This window comes from Vombatus ursinus, unplaced genomic scaffold (genome assembly GCF_900497805.2).
Source record: "Vombatus ursinus unplaced genomic scaffold, bare-nosed wombat genome assembly UNPS02014890.1, whole genome shotgun sequence".
NCBI classification, from domain to species: domain Eukaryota; kingdom Metazoa; phylum Chordata; class Mammalia; order Diprotodontia; family Vombatidae; genus Vombatus; species Vombatus ursinus.
The window spans coordinates 1,011,059-1,032,449 of record NW_020954668.1 but is presented as its reverse complement, the minus strand read 5'-3'; the positions used below and the strand labels follow the sequence as shown (position 1 = coordinate 1,032,449).

At 37.1% G+C, this 21,391-nt stretch overlaps 1 protein-coding gene across 1 annotated transcript in view; it reads left to right on the top strand.

The window, feature by feature from the left end:
• Nucleotides 1-21,391, top strand: part of PACS2 (phosphofurin acidic cluster sorting protein 2) — a gene marked incomplete at its 5' end in the record, with an annotated part of 225,535 nt that overhangs the window by 140,525 nt on the left and 63,619 nt on the right. The window contains 5 exons of the mRNA XM_027842835.1: nucleotides 1,508-1,612; nucleotides 2,583-2,689; nucleotides 9,017-9,171; nucleotides 15,248-15,358; nucleotides 17,849-17,957. Of these exons, the coding sequence (XP_027698636.1) occupies nucleotides 1,508-1,612; nucleotides 2,583-2,689; nucleotides 9,017-9,171; nucleotides 15,248-15,358; nucleotides 17,849-17,957 (587 nt within the window). The remainder of the gene's footprint in view (nucleotides 1-1,507; nucleotides 1,613-2,582; nucleotides 2,690-9,016; nucleotides 9,172-15,247; nucleotides 15,359-17,848; nucleotides 17,958-21,391) is intronic.

Sequence of the window (21,391 nt, the reverse complement as noted above, 5' to 3'; positions counted from 1 at the left end):
TGAGTTCTATTTTAGACATGTTGAGTTTGACATGTCTCCAAGACTTCCGCTTCCAAAAGGTAATTTGTGTGGGATTGAATCTCAGGAGCTGCATGGATGTGTGTGTGTATTTTTCACTTATGTATGTCTTTGAGTCATTTGCATAGGGATGATAATTAAATCCACAGAAAGTGTGATAGATGATGAATCAGCAAAGGAGACCAAAAAAACTGGCTAAAGAAGTTAAAGTAGAAAATCAGGAGAGAAGAGAATATTCAGGAAGAAAGAATAGTCACCAGTGTCAAATTCAGGACGTGGGGTCAAGAAAGCTGAAGACTGAAAAGGGGAAAAAAAAAAGATTTAACAATTAAGAGATCATTGGTAATGTTAAAAGAAACAGGTTTCAGTTATTGGAAGCCAAACTGCAAAGAGTTGAATAAGTAAGAAAAGAAATGGTGACAGTGAGTATGGCAGGCAAACAGAGAACAAAGAAGTTTATAAATCAGAGATAGCAGGAGGAGAAAATTTACATCAGGTTAATTTGTAAATTGATCCACAAACACTAGGGGGATCTACCCTGGAATTTACAACTAGGTGGGAAATGCTTATCATAAACCACAGCGAGAAATTCTTTTACCTCTATCCAGTCAGTTGACTGGGTTAAATTTTTTTTTTAAGGCAGTTGGGGTTAAGTGACTTGCCCAGGGTCACACAGCTAGGAAGTTTCAAGTGTTTGGTCTGAGGCCAGATTTGAACTCAGGTCCTCCTGACTTCAGGGCCGGTGCTCTATCCACTGCGCCACCTAGCTGCCCCCGGAGTGGATTAAATTTTTGAAGGGATCAGCTAAATTCGACAATAAAAAAAAAAGCTCCAACCAGTTACACGATTTTATTTCCAAATAAACTGGCCACTTTGAAGCCAACAGAAAAGAAATTTAAAACTTATGACAACGTTAAATGTAGAATAGCATCAGATAATCCAGGGAATCTCAATGCCTTTTGAAGACTGATAAATGACTTTGCCTCTGTACAATGGGATCAGAGTCATTATGTGTCTGGCCAAATCACAACAAAGGTAGAATTTTAAATATAGATATACTTGCAAAGGAGGTTCTTTCACCCACACAGAAAGAAAACCAGCCCATAAATGCAAACACCTAAGGAGGAAGGGAAAAAAATCAATTTACTACATCTGTCTTTGTCATACATAACATCATAGATATGCCACTATGAGAAGATTTAGAGATCATCTAGTCCATTCTCCTCATTTTACAGATGAGGTAACTGAGGCACAGAGAGGAAGTGACTTGCTCTTGTGGCCATAAAGGTTTATAAAACAATCTTTTTGCGTATTTGAGTATCTTTTATGACATCTTGCCTGTAATTTAAAAATTTATTCATACAAACAATTTGATGTCTGATATTTATCATATTTTTGTTGGGAGATGTTGCCAACTTCTAAAACTAAGAAAAATAAAATAGAAGAGCTGAGTTATAGCATTTTTTTTCATTGTTTTATTTTTTAATAGATCCCAAGAAAAACTGTATATGACCAATTAAATCACATCTTAATTTCTGATGACCAGCTGCCTGAAAATATAATTCTTGTTAATACTTCTGACTGGCAAGGACAGGTAAGAAGAAAAACATTGTTGTTTGTATCATGTTTTCTTTTTTTCCTTCAAAGTTAGCATTGGCTCTTTGGTAGGGAAGGATAAAATGAGAAATATATGCAGATTCTTCTGGTATGATTGAACAAGGTTGTTTTCAGATCTTCTATCCACTACTGGTTATACCTAACATAATGCTATCTGACTAGTTTATGGTCTGTAGTTGATTTGACCCACCCTTTCCATTAGATCTGTTTGCTAATACTATACAAAGTGAATCTCCTTTACCCCATCCATGTTCCTAGGCATTGGAATATGACCTAGTCTTCACATGTTCCGTTATCATCATTTGTGTACTACTTTTGCCCAGGGACGTTATATAAAGTCATCCATCCATTTGTCACAGATTGGATAACTTCTAAGGTGCCTTTCAGTTCTGTTATCCTATAATTAATTTCAACAAACATCAAATGTATGTGCTAGGTGCTAAGGATACAGAAACACAAATGAAACAATCCTTGGCCTCAAGGAACTTATATTCTGTTAAACAGATAGAACAGATACACAAAAAAAGCATAAAATAAAGAAAATTCATTCATATCTCAACTATACTGTAAGTTCCTTGAGGCCAGGGACTTAATGTATCTTATATAACTTTGTATCCTTCATAGAACTTAGCATAGAGCCCAGGGCATAGTAGGAAATGTTTTTTGAATGTGAGAACTGGACATTTTAATTAGAACAAAATATAGTTAAATCTAATCAGAGCTCAAAGCAAAATCCTATTCAGTTCATTTTTCTTTGGTAAAATGGGGGGCCTTGTAGGGAGAGACTTTGAGTGAAAATTTTCTGACAATTATTCTCGTGGATGTGTATGTATATACACACAAAGAATTCTCTGAATATATAAGATTACGTGTGGATATACTAATACAAGATTTTATGTACACACATACATGTGTGTGTATGTATATATAATATTGTTTAATCTTAGTTCCTTTCAGATGTCTTGCAAAAACACACTCTCCCAGTGGTCTGCACGTGTTCTTCAGCAGATATTCAGGCAGCTTTCAGTACTATTGTCTCACGGATCCAGAGATAGTAAGTCCTTACAGTTCTTCCTTTGATCGACCTTTAATTAAGTATATCAGCTCTATAGAAATCTATTTTAAAGTATAGGAATTGCTTCATTATAAAGCGTTGAACATCCTGTTATTTAACTTCCCTTTCCGTAATGTTGACACAAACTTGCTTCATGAATGGATAATAATGATATCTTTTCTTCCCATGAAAAATGGTTAGTAATCTGTAGATATTCACTTTGACAGAAGCTTCATTCCTTACTACAAAATATATACTTTTAGGTGTGTAGTGGACAATGATTTTTTCCTTTCAGGTATATTAAAGTATGCTCCTAAGTATAGTAGCTGCAGTGCCAAGCGAGGAGATAGAGTGACTACTGTTCTTCAAATAAACCTCAATCTATAGCAAATGGCCAACCATGTTTCAGCAGCAACTCCCATTCCTGTCAGGAAAATTTCCACAGAAATTGCTGCATCATCATCAGTCGCAGAGGTTTTTGGCTGCAACCCTTAAAAGTAGTACTTAAAAGGACATTCACTGAGAGATTAGTTGCTTGCTTCGTTTTTTAGAGATTGATGGTAGCCGCAACCAATAATCAACCACTCATGTCACCACCTTAGTTCGGGCTCTTATAACTCTTTACTTGAACTGCTCCAAAAGCCTTCTAATTGTATTTCTCTGCTTCAAGCATCTCCCTATTACTTCTAGGATCAGATGTAAACTTTTCTATTTGGCATTCAAAGCTCCTCACAGCCTGGCCTCTCTTCTTATATTTCCAAACTTTTTAGACATTACTTCCCTCTACACAGTGTATGTTTAAGCCATATTGGCCTACGTGCTTTTCCTCACACACAGTGTTCCATCTTCCATCTCAGCACATTTGCACTGGTTGTCCCCTATGTCTGAAGGCTTTCTTTTCTTACTTCTACTTCTTAAAATCCCTGGCTTCTTTCAAAACTCAGCTCACGTATTCTGCAGGAGACCTTGCCTGGTTCCTCATCTACTAGTAACTTTTCTGAGGCTACCACCCATGAATGAGTCTTGTGTGTACCTATTTATGTACATGTTATCTCCCTCATTAAGATGTAAGCTCCTTAAAGATGGGGCTGTCTTTGCTTTTTCTTTATATCCCACACTTAGCTTTGTCTGTCACATAGTAAGCACTTAATAAATGTTTGTTGATTGGTTGATTGGATACTTTATAACTCAATATTATGGTTTATTACTCTGGTATAGGAATAAAAATTCAAAAAATCCCCAGGAAACAAGATTACCTCATGCTTTGTTTGTAAACAAATACAGGTGTAATCCATTATGAATTCCATGGGTGTTTTGTTGTAGTGGAATTTTGTTTTTCTAGAAATGTTCCTAAGTACATCTTTAGTAATTATGAGGCAGTGTGGTGGAGCCAGAGGGAAAACATATTTGAAACTCAGGCCCTGTAGAGTGAATTAGCAAGTGAAATGTTTTGAACCCAAAGAAGACACCATGTGTATTAAGAGTGAAAAGAGTCAGACCTGTATTCTGATCCCAGCTCTATACTTATCTGTGTTCCTAAATATATGCATGTAGTTTCTTCTCTATTCCATCTTGTTGGCTAGCACATTTGCACTCCCTTATTTTGGATGGTGAGCTAGTAAAAGCCTTACAGCACTCAATTTAGACCCCTCTGTGGGAACCTGTGTCAAGGTAAAACAGCCAAAGAGTTGAAATTATAATGCAGCATTTCTGATTTTTAAGTTCTCTGCGTTATGTAGTGAAATGTGTTGCTTTCATACATGAAATATAATAATAACTTACCCTTAATAGCACTTTTGTTTGATTCTAACAATAGCCCTGTGAGGAAAGTGCTACAAATATTATTATCCCCATTTTACAGCTGAGGAAACTAAGGTTAAGAGAAGTTAAGTGACTTGCCCACGGTTACACATCTGGGCAAGGATTTGTACCCAGGGTTTCCTTACTAAATACAGAATTGTAACTACTACATCACACACTGTCTGCCCCAAAAGAATAAAATTACATTTACGTAGTACTTTCACATTTGCAGAATGTTTCCTATATATACATCCAGCATCCTAAATTACCCACCCTTTAGTGTCTTTTGGACATCATGTTTGATGAGGTTATCTTATGGAATGTTAGTAGTAAGCAATCAATCAACAAACATTTATGGTAAGACCAGCCAACATTAGGCCGTAGAAGAAAACAGTATAGACAGGTCTCCCCCACATCTCCTCTACAAAGATCTAGAAAATACACAAGACCAGTACTGATTGATAGTGTCCAGGGAAAAAAAATCACAGTTATTTTTGTAGCCTAGATCCACATAAGGAGACACAGAGATATGCGGACACTGAGTATAGCGTCTACCCTGAAGCATCCCACAATGTATAGAATCTTCCAGCATTGTGACTGAAGCAGGCCTGCCGTTTGCATTGCTGGTCTCACATCCAGCATAGTAGTACCTGATACTATAGACAAGAAGAACAAACCACAACCAATAACTCTCCACACACATCCGTACTAGGTCACAGATCCATTGCAGACTGAGGAGGGGACCTATGCTTGGGACAAGGATCAGAAAGTGGTACAGTTCTGGCAAGGAGCTATTGCAAGCAATAGACTATGTACTGAGCTTTGGACCAAATACAGAAGCAGGCTGCAGCTATGAGGTTCTGATCCTGAAAGCAGAGCAAGTTATTAGATCTATTCCCCAGCACAGTCTAAAGCCTGTAGCAGCAAAACGAAGGCAGGAAATCCAGATCTGAGGTGATTTTGAAGTTATGTTACTCTGAATCAGCAAAGCTTTCTAACTGATTAGTAGCTGAGTCATGCAGCAGTCTTCTGTAAGCTACACCCAGGAGTGAGCCCAGAGTTGTACCAGTCAGACCCAAACAAAGGTCAGGAATTTGTAGTGCTCAGATCAGGAGGGCAGCTCTCATATTTCTCCCTTGATCAAAACATTTTGGACAGTTCTCCAATCTGAGTTGTCCCTGAGATCCTGGAATGATTGAACACTAAATACTCAAAGAAAGCAGCACCAGGACCTAGGAAGCACACAAACCACTACCAAGCATAGTGCAGCTATTCTCTCCAGAAGCATGCAAAGCCTGACACTAAACACAAAGACCACAGTTAGTAAGGCTAGAAGAATGAGCAAACAAAAAAATGGAATTTAAACATTAAGAACTTTTATAGTGAAAGGGGCACTCAAGATGCAAACTCAGAAGAAGAAAATGTCTCCAACAAAAACATAGCTTTGGTACAAGATCACTTAGAATTCTTGGAAGAGATGAGGCAAAAGGGCTTTTTTCCCCCAAAACAACTAAGAGTTACACAAATGAAATGACATCACAAAAGGAAATACTTGAATAGGAAATAAGAATACAGAAGAAGAAAAGGAAATGAGAGCTATGGAAGAAAGAATTGGAATGAGAATTAACAGCTAGGCACAAGAGACACAAAATCAAGCAACAGACTCCTTAAATACCAGAATGGACCAAATAGAAGTTCATGACACCATGAGACAGCAAGAAATATTAATTTATTTTATTTCTAAAAAGTCATTTCAATTTATTATTCTCTCCCTCCCTCTCACCCCCTCCACTGCCTACTGAGAAGGCAAGCAATATATCATTTATACATGTGAAATCACGCAAAACATATTTCCATATTAGCCATATTTCCCCAAAAAAAGCAAGAAAAATTAAGTGAGGAAATCATACTTCAGTTTGCACTCAAATTTCATTGGTTCTCTGTGGAGATGGATAGCATTTTTTTCATCGTGAGTCATTTGGAATTGTTTTGGATCGTTGTATCGATCAGAATAGACAAGTCTTTCACAGTTGATCATCATTACAACATTACTGTTATTGTGCACAGTGATCTGCCAGTTCTTCTCACTTCACTTTGCATCAGTTCATATAAGTCTTGCCATGTTTTTTTCTGAAACCACCCCCATCGTTATTACTTATAGCACAGTAGTACTCCATTGCAATCATATGCTACAACTTGTTCAGCCATTCCCCAATTGATAAGCTTCCCCTCAATTTCCAATTTTTTGCCACCACAAAAAGAGATGCTATAAATATTTTTTACATAGAGGTCTTTTTTTATTTTGATCTCTTTAGGATATAGACCTGCTAGTGGTGTTGCTAGGTCAAAGAGTATGCACAGTTTTATAGCACTTTGGGCATAGTTCCAAATTGTTCTCCAGAATGACTAGAACATTGTTTTAATTTGCATTTCTCTAGTAAGTAGTGATTTAGACCATTTTTTTCATATGCCTGTAAATAACCAAGATTTCTTCATCTGAAAACTGCCTATTTATATACTTTGACCATTTATGAGTTGGAGAATGGCTTTTTTTTTTAAATAAATTTGACTCAGTTCTATACTCAGTATATATCTGAGAAATGAGGTCTTTATCAAAGAAACTTGTAAATTTTTTTAATATTCATCACCAATGTTACCTTGTAACATAATGTAGTTTCCTCAGTTATCTCTTTTGATTAGGTCTGTTTTTGTTTTTGCTTTTTCTGAGATCATGATTGTTACCCCTGCCTTTTTTACTTCAGCTGAAACATATTAAATTCTAACTCTGTGCATCTTTCTGTTTCAAGTGTGTCTCTTGTAAACAACATATTGGGTTCTTGTTTCTAATTCATTTTGCTTTCTGCTTCTGTTATATAGGTGAGCGCATCCCATTCACATTCATGTTTATGATTACCGTGTATTTCCCTCTACCCCATTTTCTTATTTCTTCTCCTCTCTCTCTCTCTCTCTCTCTCTCTCTGTCATTTTACCCTGTCCCTTCTCAAAGGCCTATATTACTTATGTCAAAAACAAGTAACCTGGAAAACAGATCAAGGAAAGGTAATCTAAGAATCATTAGACTAACTAAAAGCTGTGAAAAAATAGAAGAGCCTAAATATTACATATTACATTAAATTTCAAGAAATCATAAAGGAAAACTGCCTAGATCTTTTAAACCATAGGGCAATATAGAACTAGAAAGAATCCATCAATCACTGCCAATAAGAAAGCCCAAAATAAAAACTTCCAGGAACATTGTAATCCAAATCCAGAGCTTCTGTGTCAAAGGAAAAAAAAATTCTGCAGCTTGAAAAAATTAAAGTACTTTAGTACTAAACTATAATCAGTATCACTTGTGATTTAGCAATGACCACCTTACAGGAAATATTGAAGAGAGAAGATCTTGGAATACAATATGCCAGAATACAAAGATAAAGACTTATAACCAAGAATAAGCAAAAAAACTGAGTATTTAATACTACATGGTGATAAATAGACCTCTAATGAAATAGAGGCCTTCCAATCATTACTGGTGAAAAGACCAGAGTTGAGTAGAAACTTTGAAATACAAACTCAGGAGTCAACAAAAACATAAAAAAGTAAATATGGATAGTAAACAGGAATAAAGTGTTTACATTCTAATATGAGGAAATTATGCATTTATCCTTTCAGAACTGTATAATCATCAGGGTTCACAACCAAACAAGAGATAGAGAAGATCAGAGCAGGTAAAATGGACAGTTTTGGTTACACACAGTTAAAAGTTTTTGTTCAAACAAAATCAATGCTGCTAAAATTAGAAGAGAAGCAGGTAAATGGGAAAAAAATCTTCGTAGCTTTTTTTATGGTGCTAAAGAAATAGAAACTGAAGGGTACAGTTTTAGAGAAACCTGGTAAGATTTGTATGAATTAATGATTCAAAATGAAGTGAGCGGACCCAGAAGAACAATTTTTCATTTAGACACTAACAGTAGTACTGGAGTAGCTAGGTAGCGCAGTGGATAAAGCTCTGGCCTTGGAGTCAGAAGGACTTGAGTTCAAATGTGACCACAGACACTTGACACTTACTAGCTGTGTGACCCTGGGCAAGTCACTTAACCCCCATTGCCTCACCAAAAAAAAAAAAAAAATACTGCAAAGAAAACAAATTTGAAAGACTTAGGAACTCTGATGAGTTCAGTGACCAACCATGATGCTAGAGGACTCGTGATTAACACGCTACTCACCTCTTGACACAAAGAGGTAATAGACTCAGAGTGTAGATTGAAACAAATGTTTTGTTTTGTTTTTTGCATGGCCAGTGTCGGAAATTTGTTTAACTTGACTGAATTTTTGTTGCAAGGTTTTGTTTTCTTTCTTTTTCAAAGTGGGGAAGGAGGTGGAAAAGAAAGGTGAATTTTCATTAATTAAAAATTAATTATGTTTTAAAATAACAAGCATATTTGGTAAAACTCCTAAAAAGCACTTATTCTTTTCAGCACAGTATGTGGAACATAGTAAGCACTTAAGTTTGTTGGTTGATTTCAGTTGTAACTGCAATTCTCAGCCTCCAAATCCAGTGAAGATTGCTGTAGCAGGAGCTCAAAACTATCTCAGTGCTGTATTGAGGCTTTTTGTGGAACAGTTATCTCATAAAACTCCTGACTGGCTTGGTTATATGAGGTTCCTGATCATCCCATTAGGTAAGTAAGAAATCTCATGCTGCTCTTAGCATGTCGTATTATAGTTATTTGTATGTGTTTTTTCCTCCTCAGACTGTAAGTTCCTTGAGGGCAGGGACCATGTCTTATTTGTCTGTGCACATCCTCTAATGCCTAGCAGTATATAATTGTGCTTAATAAATCAATTTATTGTATTGGAATAAAAAAATTAGACTGGTTGGTTTTGTGTAAGTATTGTGTGTGTTTGTATATAAGAGAGAAGGAGGAGTGTGAGTGGATTCAAGAATATTTTTGTTTTTATGGTGCAGCTAGGTGGCAGAGTGGATAGAACATCAGGCCTAGAGTTCAAATCTGGCCTCAGACTAGCTGTGTGACACTAGGCAAGTCACTTAACCCTCTTTGCCTCAGTTTTCTCATCTGTAAAATGAGCTGGGGAAGGCAATGGCAAGCTACTCCAATATCTTTGCCAAGAAAGTCTCAAATGGGGTAATGAGGAGTCAGACATGACTGAAAAACAACTGAAACAACAACAAAATAGAATATGCTTACCCTTACAGCTAAGATTTTATTATAGTAATACTCACTTTCTTTTCTACTTCCAATCCTGAAACGTAGAGTATTAGTAATGCCTAAATTCTTCAAATATTGTAAAGTAAAATAAATTGTTAATTCCATTAGTTTGTAAATACATTTTTTAAAATATACAATAATCTTCTGATAGGATTGAGTTCCAGAAATGTTCTACTAGAAAATTTTTAAGCTACTGGAAGTTAATTACATGCCATCACAACCAGTCTCTGATCCATACTACCACTAGGCAGCTGTAGGACACACCATAGTCTCTCTTTAGTAAGCTTCTCTTTGTGTTTGCCATGAAGCAGGTTTGTCCTGTCCCTAAACTTGCAAATGCCATAATATCACCAGTCTTGCTACTATAAGTCAGCCCTTATGCATACCATTTCCTGCCTCTTGGGTGGGAATACATTACTTCATGTACATGTCTATCTCAAGATGTTTCCTAGAACACCAGCAATCTGGCAAGTGAGCAATTGCAGGCTGTGCCAAACTCACAAGAGTCAACCTTGAACTTTCTAATCACCAACTTTTATCATTGGACCTCATTGATATTCTACTGGGCTCCTCCAATAATTAGTATTCTCCCACATCCTCTTACTCGACCCCTCCCAGTGATAATAAATCATAGAGAACTCCTTCTTCTTTTTTGTTCCTCATCTTACATCACTCAGATGCCTTCTGCCACTGTGTTCTCCTTCACCCCTGTTTCACGTGAAAAGGTGGCCCTTCTCCTTGCCCTCTCCATGTACAAGTGATCCCATTCCATCACATCTTCAGCAGACTGCCCCGGCTTTCATCCCTACTATCTCACTAATCTTCAACCACTTTCTGTCTACTAACTAGTCTCCTACTACCTACAAACATGCCCATGTCTCCCCCATCCTAAACAATCCTCATTTGATCCTTCCCTCACTTAATGTTCCCACTAGCCATATCCTGTATCTCTCCTTTTTTGTGGGTAAACCCCTTGAGAAAATCTTCTATAGTTGGTGTTTCCATTTCCTTTTCTTTCTTTTCTTAACTCTTTACAATCTGGCTTCTCATCTCATTCAAATGAAATTTTTCTTTCCAAAGCTGCCCGTAATCTCTTTATTGCCAAGTCTAATGACCTTTTCTTATTCCTCATTCTTCTTTACCTCTACATCCTTTGACACTATCAATCACTCTTTTCTCCTAGATGCCACTCTCTTATCTCCATTTTCATGACACTATTCTTTTCTAATTCTCCTATCTAACCTCTCTTTCTCTCTCTCCTTTGCTGGATCTTCAAACATATCATACCTTCTAACCATGAGGATACCTCAGAGGTTCTTGTCTTGGGCTTTCATCTCTTCCTTCCCCCCGCCCCCCATGTGGTTTCACTTGGTAATTACATCAGCTCCCATGGATTCAGTCATCATCTCCATGCAAATAACTCTCAGATCTATTTATCCAGTTCTAACCTCTCTCCCATCTCCAGTCTCACACCTCCAGCTGCCTGTTACACATATCAAACTGTGTGTCCCGTAGACATTTTAAACTCAAAATGTCAAAAAACTGAACTCATTTTCTTTCCCCCAAAACCCTCTCCTCTTCCTGAGTTCAGAGTTACTGTTGAAGGTAGCGCTATCTTCCTAGTCTCTAGTCTCTCAGGCTTACAACCTAGGTATTATCTTGGACTTCTTGTTTTCTCTCACCCATCATATCCAGTCACTTGTCAAATCCTCTTGTTTCTACCTTCTTAACACTTCTCATATACGCCTCCTTTTCTCTCCTGATATTGCAACTATCCTGATTCAGGTCTTCATCCCTCCTTGCCTGGACCATGAGAATAACTGGTTGATCTCCACTCCAAACCATCCTCTACTCAGTTCACAAATTGATCTTACAGTTTGCAGGTCCAGCCATATCATATTGTTCACTAAACTCCATTGGCTCACTATTACTTCCAGGATCGAATGTAAAATCATTTGTTTGGCTTTTAAAGCCCTTTTTAACCTAGCACCTTCCTACCTTTCCAACTTCTTAAACGTCATTCCCCTCTACAGACTCTAGTGACTGGCCTCCTTGCTGTTCCTCAGTCATGACATTCATATCTTCCAACACTTAGCTCTTACCTTCAAACACTTAGAAGTGTTTTCTCTGGCTGTCCCCCATGCCTTGAAAATTCTTTTTACACCATATATAAGCTCCAAATGGATGCATGATTTAGACATAAAGAATGGCATCATAGACAAATTAGTGCAGCTGGGAAGAAATGACCTGTCATTTCTATGGATAGAAGAAGAGTTTATAACTAAACAAGAGATAGAGAAGATCACAGGAGATAAAATAGACAGCTTCAGTCACATACAAATAAAAAGTTTTTGTACAAACAAAACCAATATGGATAAAATTAGAAGAGAAGCAGGGGAGTGGAGAAAAATGTTTGCAACAACTTTCTTTGATAAAGGTCTGATTTATAAGACAAGTCTAATGTTTCTAAGACCTGAGTCAGAATCACAAGAAAAAGAACCATTCCTCCTTTGATACATGGTCATACCCTTGACCTTGCCATCAAGTGTTCCTCTTCCATGTTCAAGAATTCCAAAATTCCTTTATACAGTCATAATATTTTATCTTTCTGTTTCTCCCTATGACTTGCTCCTCCTAAACCTACTCTTTATTCTTACCATCACTTCCAATCTCTCCATCCCTCAGTGGTTTCCCAGGCCATTACCATGGCTCAGGCTACCTCCTGCCTTCCCAATCTTGACTCCTTGGCAAATCAGCTCATCTCAGTACTATCCTCTACTCCCAAATCCCTTGTCCCCTTATTCATCACTAGTTACACCTTGCCAAATCCCATTCCTTATCATATACTATTGAATAGAACTAAAGGAAATTGTGAAAGTTAGCTGACTGGATCTCCTACAGATATATGAGTCCTTACTGCAGCAAAGTAATCCTGCTACTCTTCCCCTATCATTTCCCTGATTCATTCACCATAGCAACTGTTCCAAATATTCTCTTATCTCCTTAAGCCTTTCTTTACCCCCTCCTCCCAAATCTCTTTGAGGAGAGATTTTGCCTCATATTTTGCCCCCAAAATTGACTTTATTCACTTAAAGCTGCTTTTCCTCTCCTCCTTATCTCACATCTCTCTGATTTCATCCCTATCTCCTTTCTCATGAAGAAGTGGCTTTTCTCCTTGCCATAGAAACATGTAAGGTATTCAGGGAGGGCTGGCATCTCTGGTATGAGGACTTGCTAAACCCTTTTCAGGGTTGCTCATCCACCTTTGATGTCTGCCTTTCCCCCAACTCTCACCTGTGGCTCTAAGGAGTTGTTAGCATGTGCAGCAGCCATGCCCCAGTAGAACAGTCTTGCTAGATGCTCTAAATCAGGTTTTGAGTAACTGACAGGCCTCAAACCTGTTGATGAGTTAGGGGAATGTGAAGACTTCCCCAAGCAGAATGAGCAGATGAGAACAATTTGTTCTAGCAGCTGTGAAGGCAGCAGAAGCAGGCACTGTGGAGCACTTAGAGTTTGGTCAGACATCAGACCCCAAAGTCATCTATTGCATCCCAGGCCATAGCTAGTCAGGATGACTTTTGTCTTGCCACTAGACTTCGATGACTCCAGAATAGAGAGTGAGACTGATGACTTTGTGCATTTCCATCTCACTTTAATTCAGTTCACACGCAAATCAAGCCATCATCCCAAAATGTCATTGTTCCTCCTCAAAATGAAGGACAAACAATAGTATATGCCCTTGATCTCATCCCTTCCCAGCTTCTCTAACTAATTGCCTCCTCTATCTTTCCCACTCTTTTTCTAATCTTCAATCTGTACATATATACTGGCCCCTTCCTTGCTGGCTATAATGTTGCACAAGTCCGCTTCATTCTTTAAAAGGAAAAGAAAAAAAGCCTCTCTGGATCCTGCCATCTCCACCAATCATAATCCTATACCTCTCCTCCACTTCTGAACTAAACTTGAAAAAGGCATCTATACTCAGTACCTCCACTCTTTTTTAAACCCTGTGAAATCTCTCTTCTACTTGTTATTCAACTGAAAATACTTTCTTCAAAGTTTTTAGTGATCTTTTTGACAGACCTTTTCTCATTTCTCCTTGACCCCTTTGCAGCATTTGCTACTGTTGACCACCTTCTCCTCATAACTCCCTGCCTAAAGTCTCTCTGCATTCCAATCCATCCTCCAACTGAGGTAGTGATTTTCCAAAAATACAGGACTGACTATGTCACCCCCATACTCTATTAAACTCCAATAACTTACTGTTATCTCTAGGATCGAATTAAAAAACTTTTTCTCTTAGTAATTTCTCTTACATTTCTGTTCTTTACAACCATCCTTCTAATATTCCTACACGTTATTCCTCTCTCTACACTTTACTTACTATCCAACCATACTAATATGCTTACTATTCCTAGAATATGATGTTTCATCTCCTACGTCCGTGCCTTTGTACTGGCTGTCCCTCCTGCCTGAAATGCTCTCCCTCCCCTGACCTCTTAAAATAGTGGTGTCAAACTCAAATAGAAACAGATCCCTGCAGCCAACGTTTTGACTTAGAAAACAACAAATTAATATCATCTGTGTTGTGTTGTATTTTTATTTCTCTTATTAAACATTTCCCAATTACGTTTAATTTGATTCCAGTGGCACTTGAGTTTTGCAGGTCATAATAGTTTGACACCTGTATCCTAGAATACCTGGTTTGCTTTCATATTCAACTTAAGTGCCACCTTCTGTAAGAGGCCTTGCCCAGTTCCCCCAACTGCTAATTCCTTCCCCTCTAAGTCAACTCTCATATACCCTCATATATTATATACTTACATGTACCTATTTATGTATACAGTGTCTAAAGCAATCCTCATGTACCCTCATATGTCATATGTTTACGTGTACCTATTATGTACATAGTGTCTCCCCCATTAAATGTAAGTTCCTTGAGGGCACATACTGTTTTTACTATTTCTTTGTATCCCTAGCTCTTTAACACTGCCTATCACATAGTAAGCACAAATAGAGCGCGTAATAAAACTAATAAATGTTTGTTGATAAGTATAGTTTAGCAACTTTGATTTTCACTTTTTTTTCCCTAGAACCACTCTTCTATATTTGTGCTAACATCTTTATTTATTATTTGGGTAAAAATATTGTGATAAAAACAACTTGTTTAACTATCAAGTGACACTTATTTAAAAAAAAAAATCTAGCCTTTCTCACATTTTCTTTTGTAACTCCAGAAACGAGTATAAAGTGCATTGACCTACTGAAAGAAGTAATACTTTGGTACCTATCATTTTTTACTGATCTCTGAGAATTATAAATTGTATAGGAAAGAGCTTCTTCCAGAAAACTAATTGGAGATGAACAAAAAGACCGTGAGCATAATAAACTAACCTGAACAATTGCAATGTTAGGTGTGCTAGGAAAATAGCCATTTAATCCCTTTTTCTTTACAAATGCCATTATGCATATGAAATTTGTATTTCATATTCATTGAGTGACTCTTAGTTCATTTTCTTTGCTCTAGGTTCTCATCCAGTGGCTAAATATCTTGGTTCTGTTGATCACCGGTATAACAACTTCTTCCAGGATTTGGCCTGGAGGGATTTGTTCAGTAAACTTGAAACACATACTGCTGGTAAGAAATTATTTCCATGTCAAGTGCCGATGCAGCAAATGATATGAATATTATACATCAGTAAAAATGCAAAGCAATAGGAAATGTTAAAGACAATGCTTTTGTAAACCCTTACATACGTGAAGTCCTTAGATCTCCCACCAGACTTTCATCTTTTTTTCCTATATTTCTCTTCAGTATCACATCTTTTCTCACAAATTCTAGTTAACTATTAGAATCATATCACAAAATCCTACCTTTGATAATATCTCTCCCAAAGCCCCTTAGTAATGCTTTAAAGCTGTGGTCATTGAGACTTCTTTATCCAAAGTAACCTTAATCGCCAAATGTGATGGTGTTTTCTCTGTCATAACCCTTCATGATCTCTTTGCTTCATTTGACCCTATTGAACCCTTTCTCTTTCTTTATACTTAGTATTTCCTTTATTTCTAGATGTTCATGACATTTTTACTCTCCTGTTTTTCTTCCTACTTATCTAATTGTTCCTTCTCATTCTCAGCCATCCTCCTCAAGGATCTGTGATAGGCCTTCTTTTCCTCTCTCTATACCTTCCCTGTTGGTGATCTCATTAGCTCTCAGGGGTCTTGTTAACATCTCTTTGCAGATGATTCCCAGATCTGTATTCCTAGCCCTATTCTTTCCCTTGAGTCTAGTCATATATCACCAACTGCACATTTCAAACAGGATATCCTGTAGATATCTTACATTTAACATATACTGAACAAAACTCATCTTTCCCCCAAAATGTACTCTGTACTTCTCTATTTCAGTCTAAGGCATTACCATTATTTCAGTCTTCTGTTTTTATAACCCCAGTGTTACCCTTGACTTGTCACTCTCCCTCACCCTGAATACCTAACTAGTAGCCCTATTTGGCTATTTCTCTTCTTTCTACTCAACCAGCCATTATCTCAGTTTAACCATTTTCACATCTCAGGTCATTATAACCTCTTAATTGGCATTCCTGCCTCAAGTCTGTTTCTACCTAAATTATTCTTAAACGCAGCTGTGATTTTCCTTGAGTGCAGATATGATGATGTCATTCATCTACTCATTATATTCCAATTTAATGTTTCTAAGATCAAATATAAATTCCTGTTTGACTTTTAAAGTTCCTTCACAACCTGGCCCCTACATGTCCAGTCATATATCACACTCCTCCCCTGCCTGCACTCCACAGTCCAGCCCAACTAGCCTCTTTCTGCTTCTTATACACAGCATTCCATCTTCCACCTCCATACCTTTGCGCCAGTTATCTTCCATGCAAGAAATGTGTTTTCTTCTCACCTCCTCGTCTATATAGAATCTTTCTTCTAAAGTAAAAGTTTCCCTGTACTACTAGTGACCTCTCTCCCTAACTATCTTGTATTTATTTTGTGTTTATTCAATATATATTTATATATGTACATGCTCTCTCCTCAAGGAGACTGAGAATAGAAATGTTTGATTTTTGTTTTTGTATTCCTAGTGTCTAGTATAGTGTCAGAGACATAATAGGTGAAATAATAAACATTTGTTAAGCAACTGTTATATGCCAAGCACTGTGCTAAGTGCTAAGGATGGAAAGAAAAACAAGTGCTCGGGGGAGGGTTAGAATGTTAAGGGATAAGAAAGGAAGGTACTTGTCACAGTAGCATCAAGGTGAAGTCCAGAGGAGTGCAGCTGAGCAAAAAATGAAGACAAAGCTGGCTTCAGTGTAGGTCCTGAAAGGAGCTCTGCATTTTCCAATCAGAAGGAGGGAATTCAGGGGCAGAGAATACTAGTGAGCTATGAGTTCAAGGGCTGAAATAATATTCCAGAAGGAAGTTCCTGGGGCATGATGGAGAAGTCCAGAAAAATGCTTGTTGATTGGTTAGTTGAAAAGTAAATACTAATTTGATTTGCATGTAAAGGAAATCTATAGACTCCTATTGAAGTTATACTTATGAAAATATCTCTAGTCCTTGCCCTCAATCAGCTACTATTCAATATTTCCACAAGTAAACTTATTTTCACACTAATACTGATAATTATACTCTTATATACTGTCATCCACTGACCTACTTGGTATTCCACAAATAAGACACTGCATCTGTCAACTCTGGGCATTTTCTCTGGCTGTCCCTCATGTTTAAAATGCTCTCCCTCCTTCACTCCAACTACTGACTTCTCTGGCTTCCTTAAAGTACCAACTAAAATCCTACCTCCTACAGGAAGCCTTCCCCAACCCTTATTAATTCCAGTACCTTCCCTCTGTTAATTATTTCCTATTTCTCCTGTATATAGCTTGCTCTGTGTGTGTGTGTGTGTGTGTGTTTTGTCTCCACCATTAACTCCTTGAGGGCAGGGCTTATCTTTTGCTGATTCTTGTATCCCTAGCACTTAGCACAGTATCTAGCGTATAGTAGGTACTTAATAAATGTTTATTGAATTAAAATTAATAACATGTAAATTTTATACAGCCTTACTTGGGAATAGTCCTGATTTTCTGTCCTTTTCATTCTCTTGCAGTTCAGGAAACCCCAGATATTGTATCCAGAATAACACAGTACATTGCAGGGGCTAACTGTTCCCATCAGTTACCAATTGCAGAAGCTATGTTGACGTACAAACAAAAGAGGTAAAATCTGTTATTAATCCTTATCCTAGAAATGGCAGTGTGGTGAAAAAAATGCAATGAAAATGCATATGTAAATAAAGTACAAAAACTTACTGATCCAAAATAGTAAATTTTTCTTTGGGCTGACTTTTTCTTTGGAGAACATTTTCAAGGAAATATGCCCCAAGCCTACCATCCTGACACACAAATCCATACATAGAGTGGTGTGTAAATTATTTGGGACAAAACATAATAATTAAAATGTATTGACTCATACAGGAAACCTTACAATTTTTTACATCTTGAAAATATTTTAATATGTAATGTACTCCATTTACTCTAGTAACTTGTTTTACCTGTGACATTGAATTTACAAAATTTTTTTTTGGGTGGGGCTAGGCAGTGGAGTTATGTGACTTGTCCAGGGTCACACAACTAGTAAGTATCAAGTGTCTGAGGTCAGATTTGAACTCAGGTCCTCCTGACTCCAAGGCTGGAGCTCCATCTGCTGTGCCACCTCGCTGCCCCGAATTTACAAAATTTTGAGACATTCTTTAATTTTTGATTGTGAAACCATACTTATATCCATTGAGTAGTAAGTGTAATCTTAACAAACAATCCTTTTTCCAAATCTAACCGTGATCATATAGCTCATCAGTTTTCAATTGAATTTAAATCATGTGAGTTCTCAAGTCATTAAAGTATATTTATCTCCTCTTCTGTTTTTAACTTTTCATGACATGTGTCATAGTCCAAGGTTTTGTTGCAATATTCCATCTCCATTTGAGAATTTCTGTAATTATGTAACTATTGTGCTTCTCAGTATATCAGAATATTTACCAAAGTTTCTAATTTCCTCAGTAAGAACAGTATTTCCAGACCCGTTGAAAGTAAAGAAATACTTAAAACATTTTTGAGGTAAATATACAGATCTTATAGGCACACATGGGCTTCTTCTAGGTGAATTTCATCAGTAAAAATTACTTTTTTCCATCTTCAGTACTGAAGTCTTTATATTGTTTTGCTTGTGACAAGTATTTTTTCTTCATAACAATGATTAACAGATGTTTTTAAAATATTTTTTTACTATTTTTTATATTCTTCCAACTTCAAGGAGCCATATGTTGCACTACAGAGGATCAATAACAACCCCTCTAGATGCCAACTCCTCTGAAGGTCTTTGCTTTGTTTTCTGAGGATTAATTAGGCTGTTTCAAAACAATAATTTTTCAATTATTGGTGGTGTTTTTCATTTTTGCCTGCATTTTCTTTTGCATTTTGATGTGACTGATCCTGTTTCATTATGAGCTTTATTGATCCCTGAAATGCTTGACCATCCACACTCCAGTAACTGTATGAGAATCTGTAGCAGTTACTGAAATGTACTGTTTAAGAAGTAGAACTCTTGCATTGTGTTGTTCTGGATGCAGTATCTGGAATTTTCTATATTGCCATAGAATTTTTTACGAAGAAAGAAAGAAAGTATCAAGATCATTTCCTTAAAGTGAACCCTTTACAATTCTGTAGATTTGTGCAATCCAGAATCCAGCTGTCAATCAGCAAAGAACTAAACAAAGGTGGAAATACCAACTTAATTCAGTTTTATCTAGTCAAAATCAGTGTTCTGAGTTAGTCTTGTGACAATAGAAGCATGACCATTTCTGTCACAAAACAATGTCAGTCATTAAGCATTCATTAACCACCTATGTTTCAGGCCATGTGCTAAGGTCTAAGGATACAAAATAAGACAAAAGAAAATTCCTGCTCTCAAGGAGCTCACTTTCTGATGAAACCATATCAGAATTATTGTTTATCCCAAGCCATTTGCACACCATTGTATACATATTTCAGAGGGAAATTAGTAGCTACACAGATATGGAAAGGTAAAGATGGTTTGCTCCTTTTTTTCTGGATTTCTATTGGTAAATCAAGCTCCCAAAGGGTCCTTATAATTGAATTCAGATAATGTTTTTGGAGACGCTAGTACACACACATGCACGACACCTACGTATTCATATAGAAATGTATATACATATATTTCAGGCAAGATGTTTGATAGCCATTTTCATGATTGGAAAAATCCATTAACCATATCAGAGCACTCTTTATCCTGATATCATATCAAGGACCAAGTTCTTTGGAATGCCTTTACTCTAACTGGAAATTAAAATAAAAGAAAAAGAGAGAGAAGAGCTTATCTTAGACAGCTTTACTATATTTACAGGGCTGAATTGTAAGGTAAAATCTTGTTCTTTTTCTCCTCCTTAAATAGATGGAACAAGGTTTATATATTATCCTGAATTACATCTCTTTTCCCATCATTACCTAGACAAATATCATAGAAATGTTCTATGAGAATTGGATGAAGGCTCTCTATGGACTAAAGACCACTAAATTAGCCCAAGGACCCTCCTCCCCTTTCTCTAAGTGAGCTCCCTTTCATTATGACTATAAAAGGTAATTTCACTTCCCACATATCATTAAAAAGAAAAGTCTTTCCCAGTAGTTCTTCCACGTGGTCCCCAAAACCTTTCTCGGAGCTGTCCAAACCATCCTTGGGTAGAAGAATTCCTACGAATTAAAGAGGGATGTGAACCATTTCCCTGATTTGTACAGAACCTTCTGAGAAGACAAAAAGCTTAAGTTCTAGGCAACCCCCACACAGAGAATGGAATAAGATAGTTTTACTGAGGGGCAGCTAGAACTTTATCCAGAAGTAGTCCATCTTAATCAAATAAGTCCTCCTAAAGGCTAGATGCAGTGAATGGCTGGAGTGGAAAGCCCTCCCCTTTTTTGGAATAGTGCTGATTTATCAAAGACACAGCCTCTAAGAGACAGGACACTCAACCCCAGCACACCCAGTTTGGAGTGTAATGACAAAGGCTAATGTCCACTTCAACTTTCTGTAATATCAGCTGCCTGAGAACCATATGGGAGATGGAAAATCCAGTGAATGTGATGTTATTGGACCCAACATCAGATCTTCTTTTCAATGAAATGGGTACATTTATTAATAACCAATGGTACAAAGGAGTACATAAGGAAGAATAATGTGTTCTATAAAGCCCTTGCTAATTGTGGCTTCATTGGTGTGATAGAAGGTCTGAAGCTCATTCTGCCTTCCAACTCTGCTCATAGTAGTAGGTTGGGTCTCCAGAAGGTAGCTGGCTAATGCTCTCTTCATGTTTCTTGAAGTAAATTTGAGGGATTAGAGGATATTTTCTCTCAGTTGATAGCTACTGGACAGCTATAGTTAAAGTTTCCTCTGTATATAGTGTAACTTTCTGCTGGACTCCTTAAAAAGTGCTGAAGCTGACTTTCATCACAGCATCTACTTTGTCTACAATGTGTGTCTCAGTGCATGACAGAGATGCTACCATTAACTACTGCTATTCCAAGAACACTTTTGTTGTCATCAGTCAGATGTCTCATCTTCCAACCTTTTGGACAGGGAT